At 38.3% G+C, this 18415-nt stretch overlaps 1 protein-coding gene across 1 annotated transcript in view; it reads right to left on the bottom strand.

Annotated features, from left to right (window-relative positions):
* Positions 1-18415, bottom strand: part of LOC126234294 (venom protease-like) — a 119324-nt gene that overhangs the window by 72246 nt on the left and 28663 nt on the right. Inside the window, exon 3 of the mRNA XM_049942979.1 lies at positions 3231-3343. Coding sequence (XP_049798936.1) covers positions 3231-3343 — 113 coding nt within the window. The remainder of the gene's footprint in view (positions 1-3230; positions 3344-18415) is intronic.

The raw sequence follows: 18415 nt of genomic DNA, 5'->3' as shown, positions 1-18415 counted from the left end.
ATTCGACTACATTCCATTATCCTTGTTTTGCCTTTGTTGATGTTCATCTTATACCCTCCTTTCATGACACTGTCCATTCTGTTCATCTGCTCTTCCAAGTGCTTTGCTGTCTCTGACAGAATTACAATGTCATATGTGAACCTCAACGTTTTTATTTCTTCTCCATGAACTGTAATACCTACTCCGAATTTTTCTTTTGTTTCCTTCACTGTTTGCTCAATATACAGATTGAATAACATCGGGGATAGGCTACAAACCTGTCTCACTACCTTCCCAACCACTGCTTCCCTTTCATGCCCGTCGACTCTTATAACTGCCATCTGATTTCTGTACAAATTTTAAATAGCCTTTCGCTCCCTGTATTTTATCCCTGCCACCTTTAGAATTTGAAAGAGATTATTCCAGTCAACATTGTCAAAAGCTTTCTCTAAGTCTACAAATGTCAGAAATGTAGGTTTGCCTTTCCTTAATCTATTTTCTAAGATAAGTTGTAGGGTCAGTATTGCCTCACGTGTTCCAGTATTTCTACGGAATCCAAACTGATTCCCCCCCACCCCCACCCGAGATCAGCATCTACCAGTTTTTCCATTCGTCTGTAAAGAATTTGCATTAGTATTTTGCAGCTGTGACTTATTAAACTGATTATTCGGTAATTTTCACATCTGTCAGCACCTGCTTTCTTTTGGATTGGAATTATTATATTCGTCTTGAAGTCTGAGGGTATTTTGCCTGTCTCATACATCTTGCTCACCAGATGGTAGAGTATTGTCAGGACTGGCTCTCCCAAGGCCGTCAGTAGTTCTAATGGAATGTTGTCTGCTCCCGGGGCCTTGTTTCGACTCAGGTCTTTCAGTGCTTTGTCAAACTCTTCACGCAGTATCGTATCTCCCATTTCATCTTCAACTAAATCCTCTTCCATTTCCATAATATTGTCCTCAAGTACATTGCCCTTGTATAGACCCTCTATATACTCCTTCCATCAGAGATTTAGGAACAAGGTTTTAAATTGTAAGACATTTCCAGGGGCATATGTGGACTCTGACCACAATATATTGGTTATGAACTGTAGATCAAAACTGAAGAAATGGCAAAAAGGTGGGAATTTAAGGGGATGGGACCTGGGTAAACTGACTAAACCAGTTGTTGTACAGAGTTTCAGGGAGAGCATAAGGGATCAATTGATAGGATTGGGGGAAAGAAATACAGTAGAAGAAGAATGGGTAGCTTTGAGGAATGAAATAGTGAAGGCAGCAGAGGATAAAGTAGGTAAAAAGACGAGGGCTAGTAGAAATCCTTGGGTAACAGAAGAAATATTGAATTTAATTAATGAAAGGAGAAAATATAAAAATGCAGTAAATGAAGTAGGCAAAAAGGAATACAAACGTCTCAAAAATGAGATTGACAGGAAGTGCAAAATGGCTAAGCAGGGATGGCTAGAGGACAAATGTATGGATGCATAGGCTTATCTCACTAGGGTTAAGATAGATACTGCCTACAGGAAAATTAAAGAGACGTATGGAGAAAAGAGAGCCACTTGTATGAATATCAAGAGCTCAGATGGAAACCCAGTTCTAAGCAAAGAAGGGAAAGCAGAAAGGTGGAAGGAGTATATAGAGGGTGTATACAAGGGTGATGTACTTGAGGACAATATTATGGAAATGGAAGAGGATGTAGATGAAGATGAAATGGGAGATACGATACTGTGTGAAGAGTTTGACAGAGCACTGAAAGACCTGAGTCGAAACAAGGCCCCAGGATTAGACAACATTCCATTAGAACTACTGACGGCCTTGGGAGTGCCAGACCTGACAAAACTCTACCATCTGGTGAGCAAGATGTATGAGACAGCCACAATACCCTCAGACTTCAAGAAGAATATAATAATTCCAATCCCAAAGAAAGCAGATGTGAAAATTACCGAACAATCAGTTTAATAAGTCACAGCTGCAAAATACTAACGCAAATTCTTTACAGACGAATGGAAAAACTGGTAGAAGCCGATCTCGGGTGGGGGTGGGGGGGAATCAGTTTGGATTCCGTAGAAATACTGGAACACGTGAGGCAATGCTGACCCTACGACTTATCTTAGAAAATAGATTAAGGAAAGGCAAACCTACATTTCTGACATTTGTAGACTTAGAGAAAGCTTTTGACAATGTTGACTGGAATACTCTCTTTCAAATTCTAAAGGTGGAGGGGTAAAATACAAGGAGCAAAAGGCTATTTACAATTTGAACAGAAACCAGATTGCAGTTATAAGAGTCGAGGGGCATGAAAGGGAAGCAGCGGTTGGGAAGGGAGTGAGACAGGGTTGTAGCCCGTCCCCAATGTTATTCAATCTGTATATTGAGCAAGCAGTGAAGGAAACAAAAGAAAAATTCGGAGTAGGTATTACAGTTCATGGAGAAGAAATAAAAACATTGAGGTTCACCGATGACATTGTAATTCTGTCAGAGACAGCAAAGCACTTGGAAGACCCGCTGAATGGAATGGACAGTGTCTTGAAAGGAGGATATAAGATGAACATCAACAAAAGCAAAACGAGGATAATGGAATGTAGTCGAATTAAGTCGGATGATGATGAGGGAATTAGATTAGTAAATGAGACACTTAAAGTAGTAAAGGAGTTTTGCTATTTGGTGAGCAATGATGGTCGAAGTAGAGAGGATACAAAATGTAGACTGGCAATGGCAAGGAAAGCGTTTCTGAAGAAGAGAAATTTGTTAGCATTGGGTATAGATTTAAGTGTCAGGAAGTCGTTTCTGAAAGTATTTGTATGTAGTGTAGCCATGTATGGAAGTGAAATATGGACGATAAATAGTTTGGACAAGAAGAGAATAGAAGCTTTCGAAATGTGGTGCTACAGAAGAATGCTGAAAATCAGATGGGTAGATCACATAACATGGGGAGGTATTGAATATAATTGGGGAGAAGAGGAGTTTGTGGCAAGAAGAAGGGACCGGTTGGTGGGACATGTTCTGAGGCATCAAGGGATCACAAATTTAGCATTGGAGGTCAGCGTGGAGGGTAAAAATCGTAGAGGGAGACCAAGAGATGAATACACTAAGCAGATGCAGAAGGATGTAGGTTGCAGTAAGTGCTGGGAGATGAAGAAGCTTGCACAGGATAGAGTAGCATGGAGAGCTGCATCAAACCAGTCTCAGGACTGAAGACAACAACAGCAACAACAACAACAACAACATGCAACAATTAACTACTGGCATATTTACCATGTGAGGAAACTCTCCAATATCAGCGTTCGTACCTCCAACAACGAAATGAAAAGTTAATGGGTAACTATTTTTAGCTTCCTCTTCCAAAGGCCTTTTATAATCATCACATTCTGAAAAGGAGTATGTAGAAATGTGTTATGCATACACAATCTCAATGAAAATGTGATAAAAATTTAAACAATGAAAAATTCAGGATGGAATGTAAAAATATTATGAAAAGAATAGTTGCTAATGACTATATAGCAGAGATACTGTCAGAGACAGGCACAACAAAACGAGTCAGAAAGTGAACTTTTAGCCACACACATGCATACTCATACAAATGCAACTCATGTGAGAATGAGTTGTGTTTGCATTTGTGTGTGTCCTATTTTTGACCAAGGCCTTGTTGGGCATCTCAACTGTGTGGTGAGAAGCAAATACCCCTTTCATAATATTGATAATAAATTTGGATGATACACAGGTTGACTAAAATGCAAGTAAGACAGCACATAAAATTAAAGTTCGATTTTGGTTTATCTTCGATTATAATGAAGTGCGCCAAAATAAAATGGTGACATCTTAAGCATGCAAGATAACAGAGCAAAGAGAGTGGCAGAGTATCAGGTGGCTAATCTTGTTGTTTAACGGAGCAGTGTGGGACTCTCCTACCTGTTGTTACAGCACTCCTTGCATCAACATTTTTTTTTTATTTTGTCTTCTTTTGTTAAGAGCAAATGGACAATAGTCACATGAAATAGCTAATTTCTTGTTCAAGCTTTATTTAATTGAAATTTATTATTCACTGGAGAGTTTTCAGACTACTGATGATAGTGACACATTCACTTATTGTGAACATATTTTCTTTGGATGGTTTACTATACATGTAAATGATGTGGAGAAAAAATTTTCAAAACTTCTGCAGTTCCAATATTAAATAATGATTATTTCCAAAACTCAGTACCACAGTTTCTTAGGCCTGATTTTTCTGACTCTAAAAATTTCTATTTCTAAACTTGTTAGTTTTTTATTACGCAATATGGAAAATTGGAATTTCTTGGCATTTTTGTTGCCTCTGGGAATCCTCACATATACAGAAATCAGAAACCATCCTTGTTAAGTACGGTAGTACATATTAGAAACAAATAAACAAACACACACACACACACACACACACACACACACACACACACAAATAAAATTATTCAAATGGGATGGGAATTGGCAGCTGTGTGTAAATGTACAAACAAATGATTACAATTCATAAGTATTGGATGATTTATTAAAGTGAAAGAGCTTCACAATTTGAGCAACTCAGTAGTGCATTGGTCCTCCTCTGGCCCTTATGCAAGCAGTAATTCAGCTTGTCATTGGTTGACATAGTTGTTGGATGTCCTCCTGAACGATATCGTGCCTAATTCTGTCCAAATGGTGCATTAGATCATCAAAATCTTGAGATGGTTGGAGGGCCCTATCCATAATGCTCCCAACATTCTCAGCTGGAGAGGGAGATCTGGCAACCTTGTTGACCAAGGTGGGGTTTGGCAAGCATTAAGGAAAGCAGTAGAAGCTCTCACCATGTGTAGGCAGGCATGACCTTACTGGAATGTTAGCCTAAGATGGCTTGCCATGAAGGTCGACAAAACAGGTCATGGAATGTTATTGCAGTACCACTGTGCTGTAGGTGACAAAGTAGTCCTGCTATGAAAAGAAAGATGCTTCCGAAAGATGGCAGCTCATACAGAAGTTATAGTAAGTGGTTCTGTGCAAAACGCCTATATTGCAAATATAAAGTGCATTGTATGTAGTGAAAGACTTTTAAATGGTATTAGACTATGTTCAGTGTGCCAAAAATGGATTCATTTGAACTGTATCTCACGTTTCGATGAAGAAAACATGAAATGCGCCTGTGGTGTAATTAAATGCTGTTTGCGAATGGCGTATTTACAAAAACATGGTAGTGTACACGAAGGAAACATAGTTTCTACATTAGAACAGGACTTATTGTGTGCAAAACAATTTATAAGTAATCTGGAAACAGTAATAAATGAACTCAAACAAGAACAAAAAGTGGAAAATGAGCCCTTTATTAGGCCTACAAAAAGCTGGCGTGTGAAACAAAATGAAAAATGCTTCGAATTAAAAACAATGAACAAATATGATCTGCTAGATAAAAATGAAGATACAGTCAACCAGGGAAATAAGAAAAAAGATTTCACATCTCCAGGAAGTACCTGGAAGAAGCAAGAAAATATTAACATTTGCGAAATCTTGCGCCACGTGAGAAAAATAAGAAAGGTGATGTTTACATATTTTTAACTAGCGATGGAAAAGGCTTAGCAGGCATTATGGCCACTACGCAAAATAAACTAAAAGTAACTGGTTTTACCCGTCCGGGTGCCCCTCTAAATGAAGTTCTAAAAGACTGTGAAACAACAGTGACATATGGTTCCAAATGTGTTATTATTGGAGGAGGAAATGATGTTTATAAGAACAAAAGTGTAAATGTAACTAGGGCTCCAAGAAAATCATTAGAAAAACTTATACATTCCGATGTATACATCGTAAGCATTCCACACGGACATGATCTGATAGAAGCTTCATGTGTAAACAGAGAAATTGTCAACACAAACAGAAAATTCAGGAAGGTATGTAGCTTTTTCTCTAATGTTACATTTACTGAAGCAACAAGATCAGTGAGAGAACATTTCAGAAAGCATGGCCTGCACAGAAACAACTATGGTAAACAAATCCTGTGCAAAGAAATATTAGAAAAAATTAGCAGGACACAAGAACAAGTACGTAGAACCATACTACTGTCAATGAGTGAAGTAATAGAAGATACAATACAGTATCCAGTACCAGACTCAAAAGAACCACAAGATGGAAGAACAGAAGAGGAAACTACACTCTGCCCTGAAAAGGAGGGAAAAGCAGTGTCACCACCAGCAGAAAAAGAAGCAGTGTCGACACCAGCAGAAAAAGAAGCAGTGTCAACACCAGCAGAAAAAAAGCAGTGACCTCACCAGCAGAAGGAGCAGTGTCAACACTAGCAGAAGAAGCTGTGTTGTCACCTACACAAGAAGAAGCTATGACAGACATCCCGCAGGCAAGATACAGGAGAGGAGAGAGAACAAGGAAGCAAAAGCATCTCAAGGACCAGGATTTTTTTGCACCAGCAGGTAAAGAGAAAGGTGCCATAGAAAATCAAAAGATCAACACAAATATTAATAATATAAGAATCTTGCAGCAGAATGTACAGTATGCAGCCAGTAAATTAGAACAGACAGAAGTACTAGTAGCTGTGGAGCTACCACATATATTTATTATGTCAGAACATGGGCTGAAAGGAAATGAAATTAATGTTTACAACATACAGGAATATAAAAGAGTTGCAAATTTCTGTAGATCTGAACACAAGGGTGGAGGGGTTGCAGTCTACGTACACAGTAAAATAAGGGTACTATTCCATGGTCAGTAGACAACTGTACAGAAATGCTGTTTGAAGCTGCAGCAATACAGACAACATATTATGGGGAGAAATGTGTGATAATAGGTATCTACAGATCACCAAACAGCCAGATAAATGGATTTCTAAAAAGAGTTAAAAGTACTGTTGGATAAGGCTAGCAGGGAATTCTCCTATATCAAAAGCAAGATGGCGATGAGTGTAGTGATGCATAGTGAACGAGTGAATAAAAGTTACTGTTCTGTCGTAAAAAAGGAATCCTGTGTAAACTGTAAAAATGAAATCGAAAAACTAAACGAACGCATTTCAAGTTTACAAAAAGTTGTAGATGTTTTAAGATGTGAGATTTCATATATAACTAATGAAAACTGTGAGCTGAAGAAGTTTCGCCATATTCTAAATGATAAAACAATAAAGCCACAAAACGGGAACCTGGTGAGTTATGAGAAGCGGAAAGGAAGCGATAGACAGGCATCAAAGGCAGCAAATGAAATTATAATTACAGATAAAAACAGGTACAGTGTTCTGTCGAATAGTAGTGATGCCTGCGATAAGGATATGCAAAACGCTAGTGAAGTGATGCAAGACAGTGAAACAACGTCCGAGTGGATAAAAGTGTCGCTAAAAGGTAATCCCTTGTCCACTAAAAGAATAACAAACTCCGTAAAATCTGTCACATTTTGCGATAAAAACAAATACGACGTTTTGCAACAAAGTGAAAATACAAATAAACAAAAACCGACGTGTGTGACAAAGAAGAAAGAATCAAAAGTCGATGTCTTTGGAGACAGTCACGCCAAAGGAATTTCTCAAGAACTGCAAGAAAATAGTAAATCAACTACAGTCACAGGCATGGTTAAACCAGGTGCTGGTTTCAAAGAAGTGACAGAAAACATCATAAAATATAACTATGACAAGCAGGACAGTGTTGTAATCTGCACAGGAGCTAAAGACATTTACGAAAACAATGCTATGAAAATGTAGAAACAGCTCTTGAGTCTTTTGCTAGCACTGTCAAATATAAACATTTTACTTGTGAACTTTACCCACAGGCATGATTTACCTGAATGGTCATGTGTGAATAAGGAAATTCACAGAATTAATGCGAAACTTAAAAGTAGTTGTAGGCTATTCAGCAATGTGAAATTAATTGACTCAAGCACACTTGACAGAGAATGTTTTACAAAACATGGGCTTCACCTTAACAGAAATGGAAAGGCCAGGTTAGGAAACTTAATAAGGGAAGCAATTAAATGCAATTACAAAGTGACAGCCACTGAACTGGGATGGTATAATCTCCAATAGCAGAAACACCAGCAAAAACAGGAGCAGCACGCAAATGGACCATCCAAAAAACAGTAGCAACAGAGGAACCTACTACTGAACCAACAGCATGAAGAATCCTGTCAGCACCACCACCACATCCACTACCATTACCACCACCACCACCACCTCCGGCCACAGAAGCACCAGCAGCAACAACAGCAGCAGCAACTGAACCAACAACAACAGTAGCAGCAGCAACAAAACCATCAACAACAGTTGCAGCAACACAACACTGCCTAAGGAGGAGTCAAAGACAAGGTACATCTACATCATTAAATAAGGATTTTTTATGGCTTCAGACAAAGAAATGGAAAAGATTGTGACAAATCAGCAAGAAAATTTGCAGATAAGTCAGAACTACTATGGAAAAAGCAGCACATTACCAGGTAATGACAAAAGAACAAATACTTGTAAAACAGTCAGGATAATGTGTCAGAATATTCAATGCCTCAGAAACAAAGTACTAGATCTAGAATTAGCTTTAAATAATCTTGCTGATGTCTCTTGTATTTGTTTATCTGAACACTGGTGCAAGGCTAGTGAATTAAGTCTCATAAATATAAGCAAGTTTAATTTAGCAACACATTATTGCCGAAGTGTTTTTAAAAATGGTGGGGTATGCATTTACTCTAGAGTAGGACTGCAATTCAAAGTGAAAACAGAATAGGACCATTTAAATGTAGAAAAACATTTTGAATCATGTGCCATAGAGTTAAAAACTGAGGAGAAGAGTGAAAAACTAGTTGTCATTACAGTATATAGATCTCCACTGGGTGACAAAAACATGTTGTTGTTGTTGTGGTCTTCAGTCCTGAGACTGGTTTGATGCAGCTCTCCATGCTACTCTATCCTGTGCAAGATTCTTCATCTCCCAGTACCTACTGCAACCTACAACCTTCTGAATCTGCTTAATGTATTCATCTCTTGGTCTCCCTCTATGATTTTTACCCTCCACAGTGCCCTCCAATTCTAAATTTGTGATCCCTTGATGCCTCGAAACATGTCCTACCAACCGATCCCTTTTTCTAGTCAAGTTGTGCCACAAACTTCTCTTCTCCCCAATCCTATTCAATACCTCCTCATTAGTTACGTGATCTACCCACCTTATCTTCATCATTCTTCTGTAGCACCACATTTCGAAAGCTTCTATTCTCTTCTTGTCCAAACTAGTTATCGTACATGTTTCACTTCCATACATGGCTACACTCCATACAAATACTTTCAGAAACGACTTCCTGACACTTAAATCTATACTCGATGTTAACAAATTTCTCTTCTTCAGAAACGCTTTCCTTGCCATTGCCAGTCTTCATTTTATATCCTCTCTACTTCGACCATCATCAGTTATTTTACTCCCTAAATAGCAAAACTCCTTTACTACTTTAAGTGTCTCATTTCCTAATCTAATTCCCTCAGCATCACCTGACTTAATTTGACTACATTCCATTATCCTCGTTTTGCTTTTGTTGATGTTCATCTTATATCCTCCTTTCAAGACACTGTCCATTCCGTTCAACTGCTCTTCCAAGTCCTTTGCTGTCTCTGACAGAATTACAATGTCATCGGCGAACCTCAAAGTTTTTACTTCTTCTCCATGAATTTTAATACCTACTCCGAATTTTTCTTTTGTTTCCTTTACTGCTTGCTCAATATACAGATTGAACAATATCGGGGAGAGGCTACAACCCTGTCTCACTCCCTTCCCGACCACTACTTCCCTTTCATACCCCTCGACTCTTATAACTGCCATCTGGTTTCTGTACAAATTGTAAATAGCCTTTCGCTTCCTGTATTTTACCCCTGCCACCTTCAGAATTTGAAAGAGAGTATTCCAGTTAACATTGTCAAAAGCTTTCTCTAAGTCTACAAATGCTAGAAACGTAGGTTTGCCTTTTCTTAAGCTTTCTTCTAAGATAAGTCGTAAGGTCAGTATTGCCTCACGTGTTCCAACATTTCTACGGAATCCAAACTGATCTTCCCCGAGGTCGGCTTCTACCAGTTTTTCCATTCGTCTGTAAAGAATTCGTGTTAGTATTTTGCAGCTGTGACTTATTAAACTGATAGTTCGGTAATTTTCACATCTGTCAACACCTGCTTTCTTTGGGATTGGAATTATTATATTCTTCTTGAAGTCTGTGGGTATTTCGCCTGTCTCATACATCGTGCTCACCAGATGGTAGAGTTTTGTCATGACTGGCTCTCCCGAGGCCATCAGTAGTTCTAATGGAATGTTGTCTACTCCCGGGGCCTTGTTTCGACTCAGGTCTTTGAGTGCTCTGTCAAACTCTTCACGCAGTATCTTATCTCCCATTTCGTCTTCATCTACATCCTCTTCCATTTCCATAATATTGTCCTCAAGTACATCGCCCTTGTATAAACCCTCTATATACTCCTTCCACCTTTCTGCCTTCCCTTCTTTGCTTAGAACTGGATTGCCATCTGAGCTCTTGATATTCATACAAGTGGTTCTCTTCTCTCCAAAGGTCTCTTTAATTTTCCTGTAGGCAGTATCTATCTTACCCCTAGTGAGACAAGTCTCTACATCCTTACATTTGTCCTCTAGCCATCCCTGCTTAGCCATTTTGCGCTTCCTGTCGATCTCATTTTTGAGACGTTTGTATTCCTTTTTGCCTGCTTCGTTTGCTGCATTTTTATATTTTCTCCTTTCATCAATTAAATTCAATATTTCTTCTGTTACCCAAGGATTTCTATTAGCCCTTCAAAAAAATAGAAGCAGCATTAAACACTTTTTATAGTAATGAAGTGAAATTATTTTTATGTGGAGATTTTAATATTAACCTGTTAGTTGAAAGTGATGAAAAAAAGACAGCTTTTGAGTATACTCAGCAGCTTCCACATGAAACCACTCTTTACAGATGCCACCAGAATAACAGAACTGTCATCTTCTCTTTTAGACAATATTTTCTCAAATATGGAGAATGGTATCACTGAGCCACTAAACGTAAACTTAGGTCTTTCGGATCACAATACACTATTAACATACATAAATTACTCTATCCCTAAGGCAGTAAAATATAAGTGGGGATACAAAAGGCACTTCTATACAGAAAAAGTAAATACTTTCATCCAGTTGTTAGCTAATGAAACCTGGGAAGATGTCTTTGCACAAACTACAACTGAGGAATCTTTCAATGCTTTTTCTAGTACATTAATGTCCCTATTTGGGATGTGTTTCCCAAAAAATCCTTAAAGATCAATGTCATGCCTAGGAACACAAGCCAGTGGATAACACCTGCTATTAGAGTATCTAGTCAAACACTAAAACATATCAGTCAACTCAAAAAAGATAACAAAGATGAACACTTCACAGATTATGTTAAGACATACAAGAAAATTTACAGGAAGTTGATCAAAAAAGCCAAGACAATGCACAATGACAGTGTAATTGCTGGGTCAGCAAACAAATCAAAAGCTATATGGAATGTAGTAAAAAAAGAAATAGGCCCAAGCAAAAATGTTAGAAATCCAGATGACTTTGTTTTAAAAGATGATCAAGGTGTGCTAGTCAGAAATCGTACTTTAGCAAATTACGTAAATGACTACTTCATAAATAGTCCAATCAATCTGCATAAAAATTGTCCTAAGATTAGTAGAACATCAATCCCAGAAGAACAAAGTGTGAATTCATTATTGCTACCTCCCACAAACAAATTGGAAGTTAATCAAATAATAAAAACAATGAAGAATAAAATGTCCTCAGGGATTGACAAGATACCTTGCTCAGTCATGATGAGATGTGCTAGTGACATATCAGACCCACTCTCACACATCATAAACATATCATTTTCAGAAGGTGTCTTTCCACAACGATTAAAAATTGCAAAAGTAAAACCATTGTATAAAAAGGGCAATATACATGAAGTGGGAAACTATAGACCAATAGCTTTATTATTGGTATGTCCTCAGGGATTGACAAGATACCTTGCTCAGTCATGATGAGATGTACTAGTGACATATCAGACCCACTCTCACACATCATAAACATATCATTTTCAGAAGGTGTCTTTCCACAACGATTAAAAATTGCAAGAGTAAAACCATTGTATAAAAAGGGCAATATACATGAAGTGGGAAACTATAGACCAATAGCTTTATTATTGGTATTTTCAAAAGTAATAGAGACAGTCATGAAAAACAGAATTACAAATTACCTCGAGAAATTCAGTCTATTGTCTGTAAACCAACACGGCTTCCGCAAAGGAATGAGTTCAGAGTCAGCCATCACCCAATTCATTGAAAATATTGTAACGGGGCTAGATAAGAACAACAGTACAATAGGAATAAATTTGGACCTCTCAAAGGCATTCAATACTGTCCAACATGATATCCTGCTAGACAAATTAGAATATGTCGGTATACGAGGAGTAGCTAAAAAGTGGTTTCAGTCATATCTCCATAATAGGAAACTGGTAGTAGAAATTGCAACGACAAACAGTAAAAACCAAAGTATTGTTTACAGATCGGATATTCAGACTGTGCCAATAGGGGTACCGCAGGGGAGTGTTCTAGGACCTCTCCTATTAATTCTTTACATAAATGATATCAAGATTCCAGTAAATGGTACTCATATAACCCTGTTTGCGGATGACACAAACATTGTAGTAACTGACATAAACCAGGTATTGCCAACATCTGCAACCAGAGTTATAGAATATTTGCAAAATTGGTTTGAAGTGAACAAATTAACCATAAATATCTCTAAAACTAATTATATCCATTACAGGAAAGCAAAGTCACACTCTGATCTAGATCTCAGAATACAAAATAAAGAAATTGTGAGAGTTGCTACCACAAAATTCTTAGGTGTACATATAGATGAAAATTTAGACTGGAAATCCCATATCATGTATCTCTCTCATAAGTTAAGCTCTGCTTGCTTTGCTTTACGCTTTATTAGCTTTGTATGTAGTAGGGAATGTAGCAGAGCTGTTTACTTTGCTTATATACATTCTGCTATTACCTATGGCCTCATCTTCTGGGGTCATAGTAAGAAAAATCTCAAAACCATCTTCACTCTACAAAAACGAGCTGTTAGAATAATTACCAACAGTTCAAGGCTAACTCCTTCAAAGCATTATTTAAACAGCTGAATATTCTACCCCTACCGTGCCTCTATATATAGAAAAGCGTAATTAATATAAAACGAAATATTAACAATTTCTCAATCCAACTCGGATCTACATACTTACAACACAAGAAAGTGCAATGACATTCATATAAAAAGAGTTAACAAGGCTTTGGCGCAGAAACAAACAAACATACAAGGAAGTAGAGTGTATAACAAACTACCGGTAAAGATAAAAGAAATAAAAAAATTGCCTTCATTTAAAGAAGCAGTATTCAAATTTTTAATGACCAACTGCTATTATAGTGTAAAAGAATACCTGGAATAGCTCCATACTAAACAATTATATTTATGTACTCTGTGCCAATAGTAATTTTTATCTGACTGTTGCTATGATTTTAATAAATAATATGTACAAAAGTGCTAGAATTGTATGTGTTATATCTAAATATCAACTGTGTATTCCATGTAAAAAGTCTTTCTCATACATCAATGTAAATAATCAAAGTTGTACATGCTATTTCAATGTGGTCTGATGTTATGTAGTCTACTATACACATCTGTATTTTGTATAGTATTGTTCACCCTATATATATATATATATATATATATATATATATATATATATATATATATATATATATATATATATATATATAATGTATTTTTTTGACAAAATCCATGCAATGTAAATTGTCTCTGGATGAATAAACTACTACTACTAGTACTACCATATAATTGTAGCTGGTGACCTAAATATTAACACGCTAAAAGACAACTGTTATACAAGGAGTTTTCAAGATCTGATTGAAACTTATGGGCTTTATTTAGCAGTAGACAGTCCCACGAGACACTGTAAAAATACAGAAACATTAATAGATCATGTGATCACTAATGTGCAACAGAGCAGGCAGACAGTACAGGTCATAAACACAACTATTGTAGACCACTATGGGGTAGTAGTTGAATTAGTAGGCAACATAGGAAAGCCAGAAAAAATATTTAAAGAGTTTAGACAAACAAAGCAAACAAACATAGATAGGCTACAAAGGCTATTGGAAAGCGAAGACTTTAGTGAAGTATACTTAACAGAAAATGTAGATAAAGGATGGGAATCATTCTGCAAAACATTAGGCCATTACATAGATGTGGCATGTCCATTGTATGTAGAGAAATAAGTAAGAAGATAAATAAAAATTGGGTCACAGTAGAGGTAAAAAGGGAGAGGGAAGCGGTGAAAAGCATGTATGAAAAGTGTCAGTTAAGGCCAACCCAAGAAAACAGGGATGCATATAGGGAAAGGAAGAAAACACACATCAAACTTATAAAAGACACTACATCAACATATTATGAAAACAAGATAGCAACTTCAACACATATCACAAAGACCATATGGTCTCTCATAAATGAAAAGAGGATAGGTGCAGGTGTGGAAAACACAGATAACATAACACTTAAGGTAAATGGGGAGGGGGGAACTGAGGGATGCACAAAATGTCAGCAATACTTTAAACAAACACTATATCAAAGTTGTGGACAAATTAATAACTCAAAATAATATTTCCAAAATAAACACAATAAAAATTCCATGCGAGACAAAATGCTTATTCCTGACCCCAACTAATGAATCAGAAATTGTAAAAGTAATACATAGCCTAAAAACAAAAAAACACTGAGGGACTTGATGGTATATCCACTAAACTAATTGATTGCTGCTCACAATGGGTAGTAAAGCCATTGACCTGTCTGATAAACGTATCTATAGAAAAAGGAATATTTCCAATGTGCCTGAAAAAGAGTAAAGTGATCCCTATACATAAAGGAGGCTGCAAAAAGACCCAGGAAACTACAGACCTATAACCATTACATCTGTTCTCTCTAAAATAATAGAAACCATAATAAAATGCAGAATATTAAATTTTATACAAACATGCAATATTCTAAATGATGAACAACATGGATTCAGATAGGGCAAATCTACCAAAACAGCAATAGCTGAATTCCTAACACTGGTAACTAAAGCACTTGACAAACAGAAGTAAGTCTGTGATATGTTCCTGGACCTATCTAAAGTATTTGATTGTGTACGTCATGACATCCTATTAGAAAAGCTTTATCTTCATGGTATAAGGGGAAAAGCAGCAGACATCATTAAATCGTTTTTGGAAAATAGAAAGCAGTGTGTAGCAATCAAGCAAAAAGTGAAAAATAATATTACAAGTGTCTTTTCAAATTATGAAATTGTTACATGTGGAGTTCTATGTCATTTTTATGATGTACTACAAGGACGCTAATAAATTGAATTGAACCATACACTAACAGGCTCACTCTGTGACAAACCAAGCTGGTATATTTTTACTTCCCCTCTTGTTTTGCCATCTGCCTGTTTAAATTAGTTTTTACAATTTTAACTAATTACCATACTATTAATGTACATGAGTATAATCTGCATTTTCATAAAAGAGAAAGGTTGGCCCTCAGTTTTAAAGAATATAATACCAGATCTGATTTTGTGCTTAGCTTTAGGTATGTAATTGTTTTTCTAATTTATTTTGACTATTCCTCATTAGTATCTATTGTTGCAGAGTGAAATTAGTAATAGTTTTTTTTAACTTAAATTCTATTGTTCAGTTATAAACAATATAAAGTCTGTAATAATTATAAACATTTGGAAGACAAAACACTAGCATTCTTAAAGGATCTATTTGGCCCAATTCGAAAACATGTTAGTAAATCCATCCCTTAATTAATCCCAAAGTAATTAACAATTGTGTCAGAAGTATTGTTTGTGTAACAATATCTGTTAATTTCATCAATTAAACAAATAATTCAGCCTAACTCACGTAGTAGAAGAAACAAGAACAAATTTTTCAATGTATTCAGTTAGTTTAATGAGTAAAGTTTTAACTGTAATTTCTATAAATTAAACTTTGAACAATGTTTAGTTTCAGTACCTATTATTGTGAGGTTATATAAGGGCCCAAATCCATGGCCAATCAGACAGGAAACCTGTGTTGACTAGAACAACAACAATGCTTCAACTTAACTGTGAAATAACTGTTACACAATTAGGCCGTGTGTTAAAACAATAAGTGTCTGCTCCATGTGTACCTTTCTATTCTTCAAGAACTGTAAACTTTGTAGTTAGGTTTCTACTTCTCATAGATGTTCAATAGTAAACTATTGTAGCAGTACGTGAAGATTTGCCTGTAAATTATTAAAGAGGCTTATGGAAAGTTAAAACAATAGTGCACTGAGCACATATAACTGTGTTTTATTGGGGGCATGGGTGGAGGTGGGGGTTGTGAACAGTGAAATTAAAGTACTGTGAAATGCAACTGTGCTCATATTGACTACAATATTTACAGTATTTCTTTTTATTTTTTATTTTATTGAACTGGGGACCTAGAAACGATGGAGAGGCTTCGTCCCCACCATACCATAGCCCTCAGTGGTTCACAATCCCACAACAGGCTACAGCAGTCCCCCCCCCCCCCCCCCCCCCCCATCCTCCCTTCCGGGAACATCTCACACCAGACGAGTGTAACCCCAAATGTTTGCATGGTAGAGTAATTACGGTGTACATTTAAATGGAGACATTTTTTGCAGCAATCGCCGACATAGTGTAACTGAGGCGGAATAAGGGGAACCAGCCTGCATTCGCCGAGGCAGATGGAAAACCACCTTAAAAACCATCCACAGACTGTCTGGCACACTGGATCTCAACACTAATCCGCCAGGTGGATTCGTGCCAGGGACCGGTATGCCTTCCTGCCCAGAAAGCAGTGCATTAAACTCCACGGCTAACCGGGTGGGTTTATTTACAGTAGTCAGCGTTGGAATTACAAATCCCATTTTTTTACCAGTGTAGCAATGCTTATCTATTTGACAATATTATAATATTGATGTCAGCAACCAATGGAAATACGTAATTATCTGCATAGTATTTTTTAGTAGATGTTTCTGATTCGAGAACCATTTGCTTAAACATGTACACTAGTTATCTGAAATATGCCCGAGTCCCCAATTTGGAGCCTCTAGGCAGCTTGAACTGCATGCCACAGGAACTTAGCAGGAGGTGTGCCAGTCTTGTGCAGCTTTCTGTTGCTGCACAATAAACCCTGTGTGCAGCAACCAAGGTTTTTTTAATTGAATCAAGGGAATAGGTATGTGGATCAATTTATTAATAATGATACTGTTGTGTCGATTCCCTAAGGTCTCGACACAATGAGTGGCTAGGTGCACGCGAAACTAACGCAGACGGGCGTAAATTCTGAAACAGGAGACTGGATGAAAACTATAAAGAAAAGAAGAGAGATTTTAATATACTTAACTTTAATGTAGTCTTGTTCGTGTTGAAATACATCTCTTGCATAGTAGTAAGCAATTAGCAATGATACACATGGCGCCTTGCTAGGTAGTAGCGATGGACTAGCTGAAGGCTATTTCATCTGTCTCTCGGCAAATGAGAGGAAGACGTGATACGTCTTGTCGCAAGCTATGTCGTCCGTACAACTGGGGCGAGGTCATGTCCGTGTCTTGTGACCTGCCCTGTGGTGGCGCTACGTTTGCGAATACACAGTGGCGACACGCGGGTCCGACATGTACTACAGGACCGCGGCCGATTTAAGTTACCACCTAGCAAGTGTGGTGTCTAGCGGTGACACCACATTCCTCCCCCGCAAATCGGCGAACGGTCGTGAGATAAGGCTTCCGCCCGCCGTGGGGAGGACCCCATGTTGACGTATGCGATGAGGTGGGGAGCCTAACAACAGGCGAGGCTGTGCCACCCGCACCCGGCCATTCGGTCCGAGGGGAGCTAGGAAACGCCTGCAAACCTAGTCCAGGGCGCACGTCAACATGAGGTGTTTGCGCACGTAATGATATAAGAGGAGCCGCGGGGTCGACCTCCATGTGGTCGGAGCACCCGACGGGCGAAGACGACATCTGGTCCGGAGCGGGCAAGAGGTCCATGGCGGAGGACGGCTGGTCACGGGAAGCAAGCGGCGGCGCATGACCCAGGGAGGCGCGAGGCGGCTGCAGCGAAGCGTCCGCTGCTGGCGGCGCCGGCGGCGGCTGCGGCGGCGCGACGCCATGAGGCAAAATGGAAGGCAGCGTCGGTAACACCTGGGGATGAGGCGAGCCAGTAGATGGGTCCCCAGGGCGCTGACCTGACGGCTCCGTCGCTGAAAGCAGACGGGGAGCGGCAGAACCCAGGCGACGACAGAGGCGCAGCTGATTGAGATGCCGACGCACCTCACCAGAGGCCCCCAAAACCAAATACATCGCGCGGCCGAGGCAGCGAAGAATGCGCCCTGCGAG

This window comes from Schistocerca nitens, chromosome 2, assembly GCF_023898315.1.
Source record: "Schistocerca nitens isolate TAMUIC-IGC-003100 chromosome 2, iqSchNite1.1, whole genome shotgun sequence".
Lineage (NCBI taxonomy): Eukaryota > Metazoa > Arthropoda > Insecta > Orthoptera > Acrididae > Schistocerca > Schistocerca nitens.
This window is presented reverse-complemented; position numbering and strand designations above follow the sequence as displayed.